Raw genomic sequence first — 17,789 nt, 5'->3', positions numbered from 1 at the left:
ATTTTTGGAATTTAGAAAACTTGAACCCCACTCGATGGTCCAAATTGTTCGATGTGTAGATGGTGACAAACCCAGCACATAGTAAAGGATTGAAGAAGAAGAAGAAGAAGTAATGAAAAGTGAAAATCCCTAGTAGTCGTAAGCAGGTTTGACGTGCACCAATAAGAATGTGCCAAATATTATATGACGTAAGTTGTCAAAAATATAGAAGTTTGAAGGCGGCTAGTAAACCTAACTGAAAAGTATAATAAAACGAAAATCAGACACTGAATTAGCTATAAAGGTTAGTGTTAAAAATTAGCCTCAATAATTTTTTGAATTAAAAAAGTAATTTACATATTACTTGACGAATTCCAAACCATTTGAATACTCAAGAGTATATAGTTTTATCGCAAAAAATTATTTTCAGAAAGAAATTTTGAGAAAATGAGGTTTTTAGAAATTTGCCTGACATCTTTGATAGCAATCATTGTTTCTGTTAATAGTTTGAAACAGGGAGAATGTGAAGGTAAGAATCTTTATTTTGCCCCATTAATTTGAAACTCATACTCACTATTCCTAGTTTGTGTGAAAACATTAACGAAATTCTCAAATACATTGTCGGAGGCACAAAAAAAGGACCCAAAAAAAATAGAGGATGAATTTAGAAAATTTTGCAAAAACCTCAAAAACAAAGAGAATAGATTTGTAAGTAAAAACCTATCTATCTATTGGGAAATATATAAATGCTTGGATGTTTTTTAGTGTTACTACCTAGGAGGTTTAGAAGAAAGTGCAACTGGTATTTTGGGGGAGATGTCCAAACCTCTGTCGTGGTCTATGCCTGCAGACAAAGTGTGTGAAAAGCTCAAAAAAAAAGATGTACAAATATGTGAACTTCGTTATGATCCTGAAATTGATCTCAGAACCGTTGACTTGAAAAAATTGAAAGTGAGGGACCTCAAGAAAATAATTAATGATTGGGGTGAAAACTGTGATGGTTGCGTAGAAAAATCAGAATTTATTAAAAGGATCGAAGAATTAAAACCACAACATACAGAATTATAAGGCTGCCAATCAATATTAGTACAATTTCTAAATATCTGTAATTTTGAGACAGTTTTCAATGGTTTAAGATGTTAAGACAGTTAAAAATGCAACAAATTGATAATTAATTTGAACAGATGTTTATATTTTGGAATTTTTCCATTAATTAACTTTTTTAGTGAGAGGTTAGTTTTTTTTAAAGATATTCCAAAGATATTTCTACCACAAAACTTTTTTCATTCGTTTTCAGAATTACATTTATGAATATATCTGTATGTGTATTTCAGTTTTTAATTTATTTATTATGATTAAAGTAATGGATTTCTAGTTATGTATTTTTCTTTTATTATGAAATTATTCATAATATAATCTATTTTGTATCCTTAAAGTCAGAGCTTTCTTGTTTGTTTTAACCTTCCGAGTATAGATTTTGATAAAATCATAAAATTATCCATTTTCAACTGAATTGTTCGTTAAAAAGGAAATATTTTAACATGATGTCGGATTAACATGTTTTCATTATTTCTAACATAACAGTTGTTTCACCAATATATATCAACAGTGTATTTTGGTTGATATTTTGAAAATGCATATATGTAATAAGTCACAAGTTATGACACTAGAAAGGCAACCACGCTTCCAAGTGTGCAAGTTGTTGATCCAATTTAATTGTCTGAACTTGAAATGTTCCTTAACTTAAATTCTTTTCTATCTATAATGCGTCCGTTTCAAGTTATTAATTTTTTCGAAAAATAGCACAAAGTTATTCACAATGCAAATATATCACATAGCTACTGTATTAGTTAAACAATTGTAATATTTATAATGAATGAATATGTAGAAACCAGGATGGACTTAATTGAATTTTCATCAAGAATTTTTTAAACAAAATAATTTTTATTAGATTTTCAGCAATTTTTTCAATGGAAAATTTTGGCATATTCTATTCACTTTCATCTTCTTCACTGCTTTCCTTTTTTCGCTTGGCCTTTCTTGTGTTACTCTTCTTAGGTGCTGTTTTCTTAGTGTTTCTTCGATTAACTATTGCAGGACGGGGAGGGGGTCTCTGATCCCCCTCCATTATTTCAAAGACACCCTCTAAGGTCTGTTCAATTTCAGTGATGATAGGCTGCAAATTTAAAACAACATTTTATCATTAATATTATGCCAAACAGCCAAATATTACTCTTTATCAGGAAGAAGGTGTAAAGAGTGTTCCATTTATATTTAAAATATTTTCAATCAAGCCTTATTCCAAGATATATGGAAAAAGTGTTATTTGAGGGACCAATGGAAAATATGTTTAGTCAGAATTAAGTACCTTTAGATCTGCTTTTCCAATTTGCTGTTTGTTACAGTTACTGAGAATTTGTTTCAGTTGTGTGTATATTTCATCATCATGTACCAAATGTTTGTAAAGTGGAAAATTTTCCTGTAACTTTCTCAAAGCTTTCTCATTGTAGGTGATTAATGTTAGGCAGTACATGATGTTCCTACAGATATTCATGTTTTCTGTCATTTGAAACTTGCAACAAAATCGTTCCACAAGATTCTCCATATACTTCTTCTTGTCCATCAGATCGAATAAAAACCTTGAATTTTATATCATTTATGAAAAAAAAATTGATTAGATAGATATTTTACCTCATTATAACTCTCAAATCTTCAGTTTCCGTAGTTTCTACAAGATGAGAAAAAATATCAGGTAAAACATTGTACAGATTATTTTCTTTTTGTGACAACTGAATGAAGAAAGTTCTGCTCATAGTATTCAGTTCTTTGTCTTGTTCTATAATACATTTTGCCATGGTCGATATGTGTCCCTGTATTCGGATCATGTCCCTTAAGATCAGATTGGACAAAGTGAAGAAAGTGGCTTTTCTTATGTCTGATGAAGAATCCATAAGGCTGAATTGGAATATAAAATGAGCAAGATGATAACGGAGGTAAGTCAACTTACCTCTGATAGATTCTGGGAGTCCACGGCTCAACAATATTTGGAAATCTTGTGAGTAGGTCTGAACAATGGTATAAAATTGTGCATTTAAGATCTGCATGTGTTGTTTTTTCAAAAATTGTGAATAAAAGTTGCATACTTTCTTCACAAAATCTACTTGAAACTAACATAAACCTAAACATAAACAAAAGAATTTTTAACATTAGGTATGGGCAATAAGGCCTATGAAAATCATTCTATTCACAATTCAAGTTTCTTTCTTTAAGAAGAAATCTGCGTATATACATTGTCAAATATTAATTACCTGATCAAGGCTATAACAGCCGCGCCCTGTGTAATGGGATTATTATATATATCTGGTCTCTGACAAATGTTTTTGATGATGAAAGAAAGCTTTCCAAGTAAACCTGAACCATTGACGGTGTCATTTTCTAAAACACTCAGAATGAATTCAGCATCGGAGTCCTCTGCTTGGGCTCCCTCTAGGATAGAATCCTCATGAGGCTATAAAAAGATTTCTATGATTAAAAATATGTTTGGAAAATGTAGAAGCAACATATTCGATTGAAATTATTTATATTTTTAGGGTATTCAATATATTTAGAAAATAATAATTAATCATTTGCATTTGATTTGAGCCATTTTATTCTGGATATACATAGCTGCATTTCCGCTGTTTATGAGAAATTTGTATAATTGAGATAGTGAATGTATTAGAATATGTAAAGAAAGCCTTGACTACATTGAATGCTGCCCCTCCAATGTGCCTTGATGCTTCACAATACTTACATTCGTATGATTCAGTACAGAATCATTTATCTTAGAAATATTCTTAGATGGGCGATGGTCATTCTTTTTATTCTTCTCTCTCATGTTATTCCTTCTTTTCAGTTCTTTGTATAGAATATTATCCATGTAATCCAGATGACTAACAGCAATACAACCCAGTAATTGACAAAAGCGGACCAATTGGAATTCAGACAATAGTTTTTCTTTTTTATCGATTATTGTGCCTATAATATTCTTCAGCAGGTTTTCGCAAACCGTCTCTGGTTTAGAGCAAACCTTGAAGGTATAAAATGAAGAATTTATTGTTATGGTTATCGATCACCTAATGAATTCATGCAATTTTATCGGAGATCGTAATCAATGATCTTGGAACTCTTTATTTCAAGCTTTTGGCTATTCACACAGCTATCTCGATGGAGCTACGATGTTAATACACATAGTAATTCAAAATTATATTTATATATCGAATTCCCTAATTTAAATCAATCAATGATACTTTTACAGAATGGTGTCCAAGGTTCTAGAAGAAAGAAAGCTGTTTAAGCGCTCTCTCTCAACAATGAAAGAAATTACATATGAATAGATAAATATTAAGTGTGAACCCTGAGGTCTTATACTTACAAAGTAACAGATACAAAAGATTTTTCCTTGAAACCTTAAAATTTTTTATAATTTTAGAAATAATATTAATGTAATGACTGATCCTGTCCGACTTATTTCTATCTATTCATATGTACCTTGCTTAGAGGGAAGGAGGAAGATTTGTAACAGCGCTCAAACTGACAGTCAAGTATGATACACATGCTTTAGAAAATTCTCCTTGATGAAATTTTTAAGAATTTTTTGTTCATATGGATGAATAAAATTGAATTGAATTTGTTTTTAGGTAATTTCACAGGGACAATCTCATCTCTCTACTGAAAGGTGAGCCATATATAATTGTTGATGAATTTTGGATTTCTATGTGTTTATTACATTGTAATTCCTTGAATATGGCTTCATGAATAGCTGAAAGCTTAGAGAATAGGAATAAAGAGTACATTTCAAGATTGTTAATAACGATCTCTGATAAACTTCCTTGAAGAGTTTTTCTGTTCCTTACCTTATAAACACAAGTAATGGCGCTCGATATAGCATTGCTATAATAATGAACATTTTCAAAGAAATTTACTGACATGATCTCCAACAGAGACTGAAAAACTTCATCGTCTGCATTGATCTTGAAAGGTGGCTCATTAGAATTCATATCTATCTTTTCCCTTCCCACAACTGCTAAAGCTTTGCAAGCTGAACCGACAAGTAGCATGTCTTTTTGTACTTTATCGTCTTTCTCTACAAAAAAGTAAAAGTACAGGAATAATATCATCAACTCAAACAAACAAATATTACTTTCAAATGCTATGGCTGAAATAAGTTTTATATTTTTCTTTATTATAGAAATTCTCTTGATAGCAGCCATTCTAAGTAATTCTAAAGAGGCTCTTCTATCCTCTTCGGAAGTGGGTAATTTGTTAGTGAAATATTGCCATAACATGTCAATGACACTGTTATCTATAAGACCTTTCTTAGCCCATTCTGCCAAAACATTCTGAAAATCTCCCAAATTATTGACAGGTATGTACTTCAGTAACTGTATTAAACGTTTTACTATTATCATAGCATGGTCCCTGTAAAAAAGTTTTAGTTAGAAGTTGGCTCTTAAAATGAAATAAAAAAAAAATTCATTATACTACATTTAAAAATAATGACTATGGGTCTATGTATTCGCTTATTATATAACAGTAAATTGAATTGACTGGCTCTTGGTAGATATCAAATGCATAAATTCACTCTAGAACGAGTTGCTTTTAGTATAGGATCCCGATATAAAACGACCTTCACCGTGATGCTTATTTGATAAAACGTATTTTATATTTAATTTAACATGTCAATAAATATATCACATATGGGTTGCCTAACAAATTTTAGTCCAGAGTAGGTTTAATTAATAATTAAAAAAAAATTTTTTAAAACATTTCATCGGTTTGATTATTAGATAAATTCTATACCAATCGAAAGTATGAAGCCCATAGAATGTGCAAACGTTAGGTTGCCTATTTTTTTCCGGTCAGAACTCTCGGGCAGCCAGGTATAAACAGGTAAATCTATACTAGCATTTTGCAACGGTCTGATTATTGAATCAAAATCAATAAAATCAAAGATTATTTTATTATGAACACGGTGGTATAGGGTTGCCTGCGAAAAATCAGTTCCGAATCCCGGTTGTCGAATTTTAAAAAGTTAAATATTGCTGCGAGTGAATGTGTGCGACTGAGAGGTCCCAATCAACCATCTCATGCGATAGAAGAGGACACAGCATAGCAGCTGTTTGGCTTGCCACTTCAGCAACTAGAAAGACTAATAATCGATTGCATTAATTGCACCGATTTAGCGTTGAAGTTAGGAATCAAATTATGCCAAAGTCTTCCTGCCTTCCATGCATTTACAGGTTGCGATTACACGGCAGCATTTTATAATAAAGGAAAAGTAAAACCTTTTCAGCTATTTTCGAAAAATGAAAAATATCAAACATTTTTGCATCATTAACAGATGCTGCTGATATTTTCATTGATGAAAAAATGAAGACCGTTCAAGAATTTACGGCTAGTATGTATGGTATCAGGAACTGCACCAGTGTGAATGATGCGAGATATCGCATTTTTATGAAAAATTACTCTGCTAAAGAAAACAGCGAGCAACCTAACATTTCCATAACAACAGATCCGATATGAGCCGTTTATTTTGAAAGTAACCTAACTCCGTTTTTCAATTTTCTGCCGGTTACCTTATTTACATGTACAACTTCATGTTATTCATCAGTGACGCACTTCAGATTGACTTATATTCAGAGAAAATACGATACATTTTTTACACATAAGTTTTCCGAATTAATTGAATAACTGAGCCGTGTAGTTTGAAACGCAAAACTTTCAATATCTCGATTTGAAGAAAAATGGAGTTAGGCCACTTTCAAAATGAGCGGCTCATGTTTAAATTTAATTTGTATGTGTATAATGGTTTGAATATTCATGCAAAATTTCAGATAGAAAGTATCATCAGAAACTCATAACTGAGTAAACTAACTAGGAAAAATGACATCATTAGAAATCACATTTCTTATACATATACCCATATGAAGTTTTGGAATCTTCAGGGGCGCAATAGGCATATAAATGAACGTGTGCTCAAAAGCTTGCGACACCTAGTCAATGATCAAATTGGTATTCAATATTTGTATCATAACAATAGCAATAACACTAGCAGCTATTTGCACATTTCGTCAATATGTTGTCAGCATATCAAGAAATGGTTAAAATCTGTATGCCGCTTCTGATGGACCTGTGACATTCAGAGTGAGCTACTGCGCACTGTCGCCTAATATTTCTAGCAATATTTACTTGAGTGAATTAGCACTTACGTAATATTCTTAGCATCTGTTACCAAATAGATGGAATGAAATGCCTTCACTATGGCGTCTTTTCTTTCTTGTTCATTTCTCTGCATGATTCTTAACATTTCTGAAAAAAAAATTAATAAGCAGATCTGAAAATTCTACCCTTTGGAAGAGTTTTCATAACAAGAAAGTCCTATATATTGCATACATTAGGCCTCTTACTATTATAGAATAGAAACAAACTTATTATTACTCGCAAAATACCAAAAGAAGATTACATTTCATTACGATACATTAGTTCATAATTACTTTACTCATGCACCTAGATGAGGACACCTGTATGTGCGTTTTTGACAGAAATATACTCTAGATGCAAAAAATAAAAAAAAGCATCGTTGACATGTCGTTACATATCGAAAAAACCCCCATCAATCAACCCCTTATGACAATTTATGAATTTGAACACTATTTACAGGTATGATCCATCTGCATTCATTGAAAAAACGTTTGTAATTGGTTATCATCTTTATTTCATTACGTAGGATGTTATAAATCTTTGGTGCAAGAACTGTGACGAGTCTTTGGTTTCCATCACACCTACTAAATGCTTTCTCCAATTTTTTTCAAAGTGCCTACACTGAACATGAGTTTAATATCTCTTGCCATGTCCCAAACAATTGTTCACAATCAAATTGTTTCTCTGAATTCCCTGGACGAAGGAGAAGTTTTGTAATGTCCAAGAGCAATGAAGCCAAATTGTACTGGTGGCATTGACAGAGTTCCAAGTTTTCTTTTGAACGATTGTGCTTGTTTGTCATGTAACTCATAAAGGCCGCTACAGATCATTTTTAACGCAGTTCTAAAAAATAATTGCTTTCCAGATCTGTGGTGAATATAATAATAATAATAATAAATTTCTTTATTTGCAGAAGTATGACATAACAGATAAATGCTCAAAGAAAATATAACACCAATAAAAAAAATAACGTCTGCAAACCGGAGCTTAAGGCAGTAAAAACTGATGAGAAATTAAGCTCCAAATTCACACAAACTGTTTGTTCCACTAGTAACATGAAAAAAAAAAAATAAAAAAATATGTGTCATATGTCCTATTTTCAAATACAATAAAATTATGCTTGAATGTTATGTAGGCCACTACGCAGCTCTAAAAAATAGTTGTTTTCCAGATCCGTGGAAAATATCCATCATATTTCCTATTCCTAAATACAATAAAATATACAACATATCAAACTAGAGTTCCATAATATTTCTGTACACTTTCACTAAAACTTTCAAAATGTGTATGTATAAAATAATCTTCTTTGCCTATATCAAAACGACCTGATTAAACAACTTTAACGCAATATGTTTGTGAGGGTATGAATAATCAGCTACAAGTGGAATTTAGAAGTCATTAATCACATTGGCAGGAAAAGGATGTTGTGGTTTTGGAATATTCAACAGTGGACTGGACTTAAAACCATAAGCATTGCAAGAAGAAGATCACATGTCTTTTCAGCAACCAGTGGTTTACCCCTTCTGTTCTTGATTTTCGTAAATGGTGATAATTTACTCAATTATATGTTATTGTTTTCTAATGATTTGAAATTGTTCAGAATCATTAACGCCTCACAGGACTCCAAGTCGCAAGATCTTGAAAGACTCAGTGAATGAACAAACTTCCTCTAAATATTGATAAATGCAAATCCATAACATACACCCAAATAAATATAATTATTGAGCACAAAATTGCATGAATAATTTGAATTTGGCGAGAGTATATCAAATAAAAGATCAAGGCAATAGGTTAACATTTATTCCTCATGTTAGCACTATTACAGCTGCAGCAAAGAAAATACTTTTTAAACTATTTTGCTTTCAAATTTAATGTCGTTACCCAAGAATTGATCTTTGGAGAACAGGATAGGCTACTGCACATGTGTTGTGTTGTGCTCTACAAAAATGAATCCATTTCAAGTTGGATTATTTTCGTCATTTTTGATATATTATTATAAATGTCTTGTAATTGGGAAACCTTTCCATTTAGATAATAAACATTTATTATTAAATGAAAAATATAATATGGTTTTGAGGTATTTTCATGGAAATATCGAAATGCTCATAAAACTGTATTTGTCATGTGGCTTATCAATATTATATTCTTCACACCATAACATTACTTGGCTTTATAATTGGATACTACAAATATTAAATATGTTGAAATGACTTACCTACTATACCCATCATGCTTCTATCAATGTTGAATTGATATGCAGTGGTCAGAAACTGTACAGCTTCATGGAGTTCTCCAATAGTAGGTGTCTCCAACAATTTCACCATGTATTCAATTGCAGAATCAATAAGGGTTAAAAAAGTAACAGTATCTCTTAAATATTCAGCTTTTTCTTTGAGAATTCCCAGTTTCTTGTAAAGTTGCTCCATTTTACTGTTGCTTGGTTTTAAAAAGGTACTTTTAAGTAATACCAACGTGAGTTCCACCTTATCTGATCCTTCAAGTTCTTCTCTACAAAGATTTGAATTATTTTCAAATTAAGATCAATGTATGTATAATAGTCCAAAACAACAATAGACCTGTGATTTGCATATAATGATATTCATTGTGGATGATAAGATTAATGAAAAAATCATTTTTAAATATTATTGGAATCTCTTTTGGTTTAAAAAAATATATCAACTGAAGTAATATTGAAATATAAAGATCTATTATAGCACTATAATATGAATTAATTAACTGAAATAGAGATGAAGATGTCTTTTAAGGTGAGATATTGCTTGTTCTAAGACATTAAAAAATGAAGAACAATTTATCTAATGCAAGAATGTACTCACTTCCAACAAAATGAAAATGTTTATGACACTTTAATTATTTACAATAATCTACTCACAAAGTTTTCTTCCATATGGGTACATTTTCAGCAGATCGACACAATTTAATAGCACTCTTGTAATCCTTCTCCTCTAAATACATTTTAATTAGTTCGGGAATGTCTTCAACACCCTCTGGAATATCTACTGCTTGCGTCTCTATAAAAAAAAACAAAACATATAATCATCAATAACTGAAAGAATGTGAGCTTCCAAACCTTCTTCAAATTCTTTTGTGACTACCGCCATAATATCATCCTTAACTGCATTCCATTTGGTCTCCATTTCTATACTGTAATCCTGAAAAATCTTTTGAATTTCCTCTTCTAATTCTTTGATTTCAGCTTCAGCCATTTCAACATTTTTTTTACGTTCGCAAAGTTTCAACTAAAATATACCATATAAAGATTATCAATCACATTTTCATTACAGAAAACATACATCATAGCTGAAGGCATTATGTGCCAAAAATATTGTGACCAAGCTTGCTGCACTCTTCCTAACAAGGGCACCTTTGTCCCTCAAGTGGTCAATAGCCAATTCTAAGATCTCATTCTGGTTTTTTAAAGGAATGGCATTCTCTTCCTGCAAACGCGCCCATTGCTGAAAAACCTAAAAAAGGCGAAGCAAGTGAAAATGTAAATACCAACAGTGAATGATTTATGATATTACCTTAGTTCGTACTAATGGTGATACATCTCCTATATGATCCTTCAAAATAGCTATAAATTCATCACGAAATTCTCTCTCCTCCTCTGAAAGCTCATGGTTGGTCAAAACTTTAGAAATAACTTCAGTGATTACTGACAATACACAATTCCTCAATGTGTGAGACTAAAAAACAAAGAATTCCAATTACCAAAGAAGAATAATAATTCTAAGCATCAATTTACATCATGATCCAGATATCTGGTCAAATACATTACTTCTGGTAACATAAGATCTGGCATAAGTATGGCCATTTCAACCAATAAAGATGAACAATAACGAGCACCCTAAAATGAAGCATTGATACATGATAATTTCAGTAATATTTCTTCTTACTCACTTGTGCATCATGGTAATTTTCATCTGTCTGCCATTCTGTCACCTCTTGAATGATTTTGTGTATCATACTATTACAGTTGTAATTCTCTACCAAAAATTTAAACCCTTCTGGTAAACAATAAACAAGATGCTCATGTAACTTTATAAGTTCCACAATTCTAATCACAAATGAGTTTCCATGATTATGATCCTTGATTAATGTGCCTTAAGAATTAACTTTTCTGTTTAGTAAGAATAAATATAAACGGTATGGTTACCTAAGAATCCCCATATTTCAGTTAAAACATTCTTCTCCCCTTTGATAGAAGAGTTTTGTAGAAATCGATAGCAAATTTCAGATATTAAATTAATAAATGTTCCCTCTACTATTGGTGGAGTCCAGAAGTTCTTGATTTCATGTTGTATTAAGGTATAGAGTTGAACAATAACTTGCTTTTTATCCATATAAAAAGGGCTTTCAGGTTTTTTCTTTTCTTTTTTCAATTTTAAACTCTTCATGTGTTTTTCTTCTTCCTTAGATTCAAGTATTATGATCATTTGTGTGTAACAATAAAGATGGATTTTGATTATATTCAAATATTGTACTTTCAATGCCTCATTTTCTTCATCATCCCAGTTTGATAATAAAGGTCCTAAGTCTTCGTTCAATCGTTTCAAACCTAAAACGCCGCAAAGGATATAACATTAACAAAGACCATTTCTTTCGGAATATAGATCATTTACCTCTATGTAAATCTGAATATGCTGAATGAATTATATCGATTGAAAGAATATCGCAATGGTAAATAGCAGAAAAATATGCTTTGCATTCTTCGATTATATACCCTATACCATTTTTGTAGTTTGTTTTAGCTTCTGTAAAGAAAAAGCATTGAAGACTTTAAAAAAATTCATTCATTGCAATACCTTGCAGGTAGTTTACTATGTCGCTTCGAGACAAATCTTTATCTACTTCTAATTCACTTTTATGGGAGGGTAATTCAAAAATCTCCATTTTATATATAGTTTTCAATATTCATAGAATTGTTTAACTCGCTGTTCAAACAATGAAAGTAAAAACTTCAAAATTATCCTAATAAAAATTTTAACGTCCAACAGACAAATTCGAACGAAAACATAGAAACGTTCATAGAGAAATGAATGTCTATAGAATCGTTATTAATCTATGAATATAGAAATTATAAATCTATGGCAATGAGAAATCGAATAAAGGATTCGGTTCCTAAGATCTCTCGGTGCTTTCGAATGTGAAATTTCAATATATTAGTGTCCTGTGATTTCAACTATCTGAATTAATCATTCGTTTTGAAGCCATAAGGCATGATATAGTTTGCCGTGGATTCTATTTCTCATGTCTTTTCGAAACTGAATTTAAATTTTTCCTAGTTTTGAACACAGAACATTAATATGAACCGAGTTTTTCTGGACCTACAGTGCCAGACCATAGATTAAGGGTTCCACTTTTTATTAATCTATGGTGCCAGACCCACTAGACTCTAGACTAGAGTATCATCCCAAGCCAGCAGGTGGCGCGAAAAACAATGTTCGTGTGGTGGCAGCTCGTCGTATGAAGCAAATAAATATCCGACTTCATTCGCTAAAAATTGCATGTGTTTATCGCAAATGGCAGCCAATTTCAATTCCTAAATATTTAATATGGTGTACTGTGTTTTTTTTCATAATAACAGATTCATTCTCAAAGATTAATTTCAATTCATGAAAACTCAGAGGTTGCGGACCACAATTAGCAGAGGGCATGAAAAATATCTTCTTTGTATACAACGTGAGCAACGTTATAAGTAAGAAATTAATTATTTATCCAAAATCCTGTTCGTCTTTTTATTTTAGTGAGTGCCACGATGAGTTCTAATAAAATATAGCTGTGCCGTCAGCGAAAGACACAAAATCTCCATAAGCTGTCAAGTTGAAAAGATCATTCATATACAGAATAAATAATATAGGACCAACAATAGTGCCCTGTGGCATCCCACTTTAAACTTTACTTTCTAACCCTTGAAAAGTTTTTAGATTTAAAATTCGCACCAAAACGCGTGACAGAGTCATGGAGGCGCTAACAACGTCAAATCATAGTTTGACGTTTTTTCACTTTCGAATTAATATTCGGTAGGATGCAAATTGAATCGTTAACTAAACTTAGAGAACCAGAAAAACATAGACCTCATATAATTATGGTAGAAATAAGTATATCTTGATATAACACATGGTGGAAGAATATTCTTCCATATTGGATAACATGTAGTAGATCGTAGATCTGTCACAGAACAGAACCTCAACTAGCCGTTTGTTTACTTTTCTACTACTGAATGACGTCATTCGCTCTGATATATAATGGCGGGCAATTTTGTAATTTTATTTTATGAAAATAATGATTTATCTCGCAATTAATTAGAAAATAAATACGTGTTTCGTATTCCATGACTCAAGTTTCATCAAATTATCTCAAAAATTTAATGATTTCAATTTCTGTACAGTTCATTTATAATCATAATTATTGCGACAGTAGCTTTATCAGATATTGCTTTTATTGATTGTGTGAATAAAAAGTGATTTGCCAACATGAAGTTCCGAACGAATCGATAGAATTAATTTATTTTTGTTGTTTGATATATAAAGAAAGAAAATAATTTTCAAATGGGGTATCCCCTTCCATTTGAAAATTTAGGACTGGTGGTCGCAACTCCGATGAGAGATCGAATGTATTTCAGATTTCAGGCGAATTTCATCGCGAATGATGCCGAGGGGTGCATTGTAGTTGACGTGTCCAATCGTTTTCATACAGGGTGTATCATTAAATGAGACACCCTGTATACATAATTCAATTCTGTCGACCTACAGAGGTGGTGTTTCGTTTTCAATGGTCCACTATGCATAAATAATTTTAGTATATTATATTGACTTTTCAAATATTCTTAACCGTTTTCACTTATATTTATATTGGAAACTGAAAAATTTTGAAATTGAAATCAGAAACTGTCACTTTTCATTTGAATTTTGAGAATAACAGATATTTCTAAAACTTAAGCTAAATGTTCATTACATGCGACGTCGAATTCTTTAACGAGACCTTCAGGCTTAACAATTAATACTATGTCACGGTTTTTTTTAAATACTTACTTTTATATTTAGGAGGCATCTTACGTAGAAAAAAAGGGCATAATTGATATTGAAAGAAAATCATCTTTAGTTTCATTAAATTGTCTTTTTTTATTAATTTATTTCGTGATCCAGTTTGTAAAGAATATGATTATAAGGTTACACTTCGATTCAATACTGAGTATTGAGTGAGTGTTAGAAATAGCAATTTTCTTCATCGATTATCTCGGGAACTATTTATTTGCCAGTGCTCTTATTGGAAATATAGCATGAAAACATCATAACGAATCACTATACGAAAAATTATCAAAATTGGGGAGGGGGCGTTAAAGTAAACATTAATCCTTACTACAAGACGGTACATCGTCAGGAGTGGTTTGTTTTTGTTCCTCTTTCTTGCGTCTTTTCACATCGTAATTTGAATATTTCCCATTCAATTCGTCAGTATGAATATCACTCCGTAAACTCCTCTTTCTCTTCAGATCAGAAGTTGAATGCGAATATACCTTATTTTTATTTGAGTCCTAAAAACAACTTTATTAAAAATCTTTTCGAATAATAAAGTAATAAATACTTGTTTTTCATCGTATTTCTTTATTTCTTCCAAGCTTTTAGAAGAATGATTGGACATTTCAGCATTGTTTTGAATGGACAATAATTTTAATGATTCTGTCTAATTTATGACAAAACACAATTATTATCAAGTTCTCAGACTGATAATTTCGTTTAAAAAAAAAAGAATAATTTCATTCTATATTTTTATTGACTTAGCGCCAATACTACAAAATATATTCTGTGACTACTGGATAACCTCAAATCATTGCGAAAGAACGTGGTTAGCGGTTTATTGTTACGGCATTTAAATAATATTCTTACAAGATGAAATATATTTTGGTGACAGGAGGTGTAATAAGTGGTGTAGGTAAAGGAATCATATCAAGTTCGTTTGGAACAATCTTAAAAAGTTCGGGACTCGAAGTCACATCAATTAAAATCGATCCTTACCTGAACGAAGATGCTGGTACTTTTTCACCTTATGAACACGGCGAAGTCTATGTATTAGACGACGGGGGAGAAGTAGATCTGGATCTTGGCAATTACGAAAGATTTCTGGATATAATTTTACATAGGGATAATAACATAACCACTGGTAAAGTCTATAAAAATGTTATTGACGGAGAAAGGAAAGGCACATATTTAGGAAAGACAGTTCAGGTTGTCCCCCATATCACTGATGCTATTCAAGAATGGGTTGAAAGAGTCGCAACGATACCTGTTTCTTTGAATGGCAAGATACCAGATGTTTGTATTATAGAGCTCGGTGGAACAATTGGAGATATTGAGAGTATGGCATTTGTAGAAGCTTTCAGGCAATTTCAATTCAGAGTTAAAAGAGATAATATATGTATTGCTCATGTTAGTTTAGTTCCTCAGCCTCGTTCTACAGGTGAACACAAAACTAAACCTACACAGTCCTCTGTAAGAGAGCTAAGAGGTTTAGGATTGTCTCCGGATATCATTCTGTGTAGATCAGAAAAACCATTTGGGCATAGTGTGAAAGAAAAAATATCAAATTTCTGTCATGTAAATCCAGAACAAATTCTAAGCATTCCAGACTTATCTTCAATTTATGAAGTACCTGTTTTAATGCAAAACTATGGCATGATTGAATACCTGAATGAAAGATTAAATCTTGGTATTGAATCATTTTCAGAAAGTCACAGAAATATGAAGAAATGGAGGAATTTGGTGGAACGAATCAAACATTTGAAATATGAAGTTAAAATTGTTATTGTTGGGAAGTATACTCAGTTAGAAGATGCGTATGCTTCACTTCTGAAAGCCTTACAACATGCAAGTAATCATTTGGGCTATAAAGCTTCTGTTCAATTCATAGAAGCTTCGGACTTGGAAAAGGATACTTTATTAACAAATCCAGTAGCATATCATGATGCTTGGAGGAATTTATGCAAGGCAGAATGTGTAGTGGTGCCAGGAGGTTTTGGTAAAAGAGGAGTTGAAGGAAAAATTGAAGCATGTAAATGGTGCAGGGAAAATAACAAACCTTTCCTTGGAATTTGTCTAGGCTTCCAAACTGCTGTCATTGAATTCGCAAGAAATGTTGCAAAAATGGAAGGAGCTCATACTACGGAATGTGAAGTTCCTACAAGTTATCCAGTAATCATTGACATGCCAGAACACAATCCTGGTCAAATGGGTGCGACAATGAGGTTAGGAAAACGAATTACGGTTTTCAAACCAGAGTTCAATTCAAAATTGAGGTTAGTCATTTAATGATTACGGTGTAAGTTTCATTTTTAACTATAAATTTTTTTTTTAGGTATTTGTATAATTCTCAGGAGAAAATAGAAGAACGTCATCGCCACAGATATGAAGTAAATCCTGAATATGTAGAACAATTGGAAAAATTAGGTCTTCAATTCGTTGGTGTAGACACAGATCAGAAACGTATGGAGATTTTAGAACTTAAGGATCACCCATACTATGTTGCTGTCCAATATCATCCCGAATATCTTTCCAGACCTATGGCCCCATCTCCCCCCTTTATTGGCCTTATTTTGGCAGCTAAAGAAAAATTGACTTCACACATTGTAAATGGTCACAAACTGTCCCCACAAGCTCAGTCTGATTATTATGATTCAGATGAAGATTTAGAAAATTTGGCAACTAAACTAAATGTAAACGAATCTGAAAGCCTGATTCGATGTCAGGGATAACAAAAATACTATCAGTCATCAAATTAGTCCATTATTTCAAAAATTATAGAGTATAAACTGAAATTTGAGAAATTTTCCTGATCAGCCATGATACTGCCTAGAAAGTCCAGTACAGCTACAAAAATCGATTTTATTTCAGGGGTTTATAACTTCTAATTTTCGAGTTAAAACGTTTCTTGTAGAGGCCTAACTTTTATTGCCTTCTTCCAAACTTTCAAGTACCAAATTTTGAAAACTACCGAGACCAGGAACAAAATAGTAAACGGAATTAGAATCTACATTTCCGCATCTTCTGAATTCGCACAAATCGAAGTCGCTAATTTTCCATAAGTAGCTACATAAAAAAAAAAATTTTTCCTACAACTGCTATGAAAAGTAGCGTAATTTTATAAAACGGTGTCATTTATGCATTAGAGTCCGAGGGAAACAGTTTGAACATTTACTGTAAGTTAGATTTAAGAATTAAATAAATAATCGAAAGTTAAGTCTGTTTTTAATTAATTTACCTTTTTTTTCAATAATATTCCTTTTTCGCTTCCCCTAATCCATCTCTTTCCCTATGGTGACTTTAACAAATAATAACAAAGCCCGGTACCAAATGTAATGTCATAGCAAGCGGCAAAATTACCTGATAGCGGGGTTCCTAGTTTCAACTTAGTTAAGTAGGGCATCGGTAAAATGATGAAAATACCTAGTTTTATGGGCATAAGATTCGTGTATTGTACCATTTCTAAATCTGTCTAAAATGCCCAATTTTTTGATGTTACTTGCTCGTTTTGTTTCAAGGATTTTTTTCACA

The 17,789-nt window shown here is 31.9% G+C and overlaps 3 protein-coding genes across 4 annotated transcripts; 2 read left to right on the top strand and 1 right to left on the bottom strand.

Annotated features, from left to right (window-relative positions):
- Positions 1 to 124: 124 nt before the first annotated feature.
- Positions 125 to 1,353, top strand: LOC123675163 (mesencephalic astrocyte-derived neurotrophic factor homolog). The gene is made up of 4 exons (XM_045610457.1): positions 125 to 283; positions 410 to 508; positions 563 to 687; positions 745 to 1,353. Exons 2-4 carry the CDS (start codon positions 427 to 429, stop codon positions 1,045 to 1,047), a joined length of 510 nt encoding a protein of 169 aa, XP_045466413.1. The 5' UTR covers positions 125 to 283; positions 410 to 426; the 3' UTR covers positions 1,048 to 1,353.
- Positions 1,354 to 1,903: 550 nt separating this feature from the next.
- Positions 1,904 to 14,969, bottom strand: LOC123675162 (condensin complex subunit 1). Of its 2 annotated transcripts, XM_045610455.1 has the most exons (20): positions 14,827 to 14,969; positions 14,602 to 14,776; positions 11,862 to 11,993; positions 11,396 to 11,797; positions 11,140 to 11,342; positions 10,985 to 11,086; positions 10,764 to 10,925; positions 10,533 to 10,703; positions 10,310 to 10,478; positions 10,112 to 10,250; positions 9,437 to 9,729; positions 7,230 to 7,329; positions 5,162 to 5,439; positions 4,875 to 5,104; positions 3,773 to 4,048; positions 3,288 to 3,487; positions 2,987 to 3,157; positions 2,671 to 2,934; positions 2,348 to 2,618; positions 1,904 to 2,155 (listed from the first exon to the last, which is right to left on the bottom strand). In XM_045610455.1, exons 1-20 carry the CDS (start codon positions 14,881 to 14,883, stop codon positions 1,970 to 1,972), a joined length of 3,981 nt encoding a protein of 1,326 aa, XP_045466411.1. In that variant the 5' UTR covers positions 14,884 to 14,969; the 3' UTR covers positions 1,904 to 1,969. The 2 variants fall into 2 exon arrangements, with proteins under 2 accessions (XP_045466411.1, XP_045466412.1); XM_045610456.1 differs by lacking the exons at positions 14,602 to 14,776; positions 14,827 to 14,969 and adding an exon at positions 12,045 to 12,265.
- A 108-nt stretch (positions 14,970 to 15,077) lies between these two features.
- LOC123675161 (CTP synthase-like) lies at positions 15,078 to 17,386 on the top strand. Its single transcript, XM_045610454.1, has 2 exons — positions 15,078 to 16,534; positions 16,594 to 17,386. Exons 1-2 carry the CDS (start codon positions 15,132 to 15,134, stop codon positions 16,988 to 16,990), a joined length of 1,800 nt encoding a protein of 599 aa, XP_045466410.1. The 5' UTR covers positions 15,078 to 15,131; the 3' UTR covers positions 16,991 to 17,386.
- Positions 17,387 to 17,789: the final 403 nt, after the last annotated feature.

The sequence above is a fragment of the Harmonia axyridis genome, chromosome 3, assembly GCF_914767665.1.
Source record: "Harmonia axyridis chromosome 3, icHarAxyr1.1, whole genome shotgun sequence".
In the NCBI taxonomy this organism is placed as follows: domain Eukaryota; kingdom Metazoa; phylum Arthropoda; class Insecta; order Coleoptera; family Coccinellidae; genus Harmonia; species Harmonia axyridis.
The sequence above is the reverse complement of the archived record's forward strand: the minus strand, read 5'-3'. Positions and strand labels throughout refer to the sequence as shown.

Bases quoted from the DNA above. Each gene is read 5' to 3' on its own strand.
- LOC123675163 (XM_045610457.1), top strand. From the start codon at position 427: ATGAGGTTTTTAGAAATTTGCCTGACATCTTTGATAGCAATCATTGTT. The intron at 509-562 runs GTAAGAATCTTT...CACTATTCCTAG, and splicing joins GAAACAGGGAGAATGTGAAG to TTTGTGTGAAAACATTAACG. The intron at 688-744 runs GTAAGTAAAAAC...GATGTTTTTTAG, and splicing joins AAAACAAAGAGAATAGATTT to TGTTACTACCTAGGAGGTTT.
- LOC123675162 (XM_045610455.1), bottom strand. From the start codon at position 14,883: ATGTCCAATCATTCTTCTAAAAGCTTGGAAGAAATAAAGAAATACGAT. The intron at 11,087-11,139 runs GTGAGTAAGAAG...GCTTCATTTTAG, and splicing joins AAAATTACCATGATGCACAA to GGTGCTCGTTATTGTTCATC. The intron at 10,479-10,532 runs GTATGTTTTCTG...GGTATATTTTAG, and splicing joins ATAATGCCTTCAGCTATGAT to TTGAAACTTTGCGAACGTAA.
- LOC123675161 (XM_045610454.1), top strand. From the start codon at position 15,132: ATGAAATATATTTTGGTGACAGGAGGTGTAATAAGTGGTGTAGGTAAA. The intron at 16,535-16,593 runs GTTAGTCATTTA...TTTTTTTTTTAG, and splicing joins GAGTTCAATTCAAAATTGAG to GTATTTGTATAATTCTCAGG.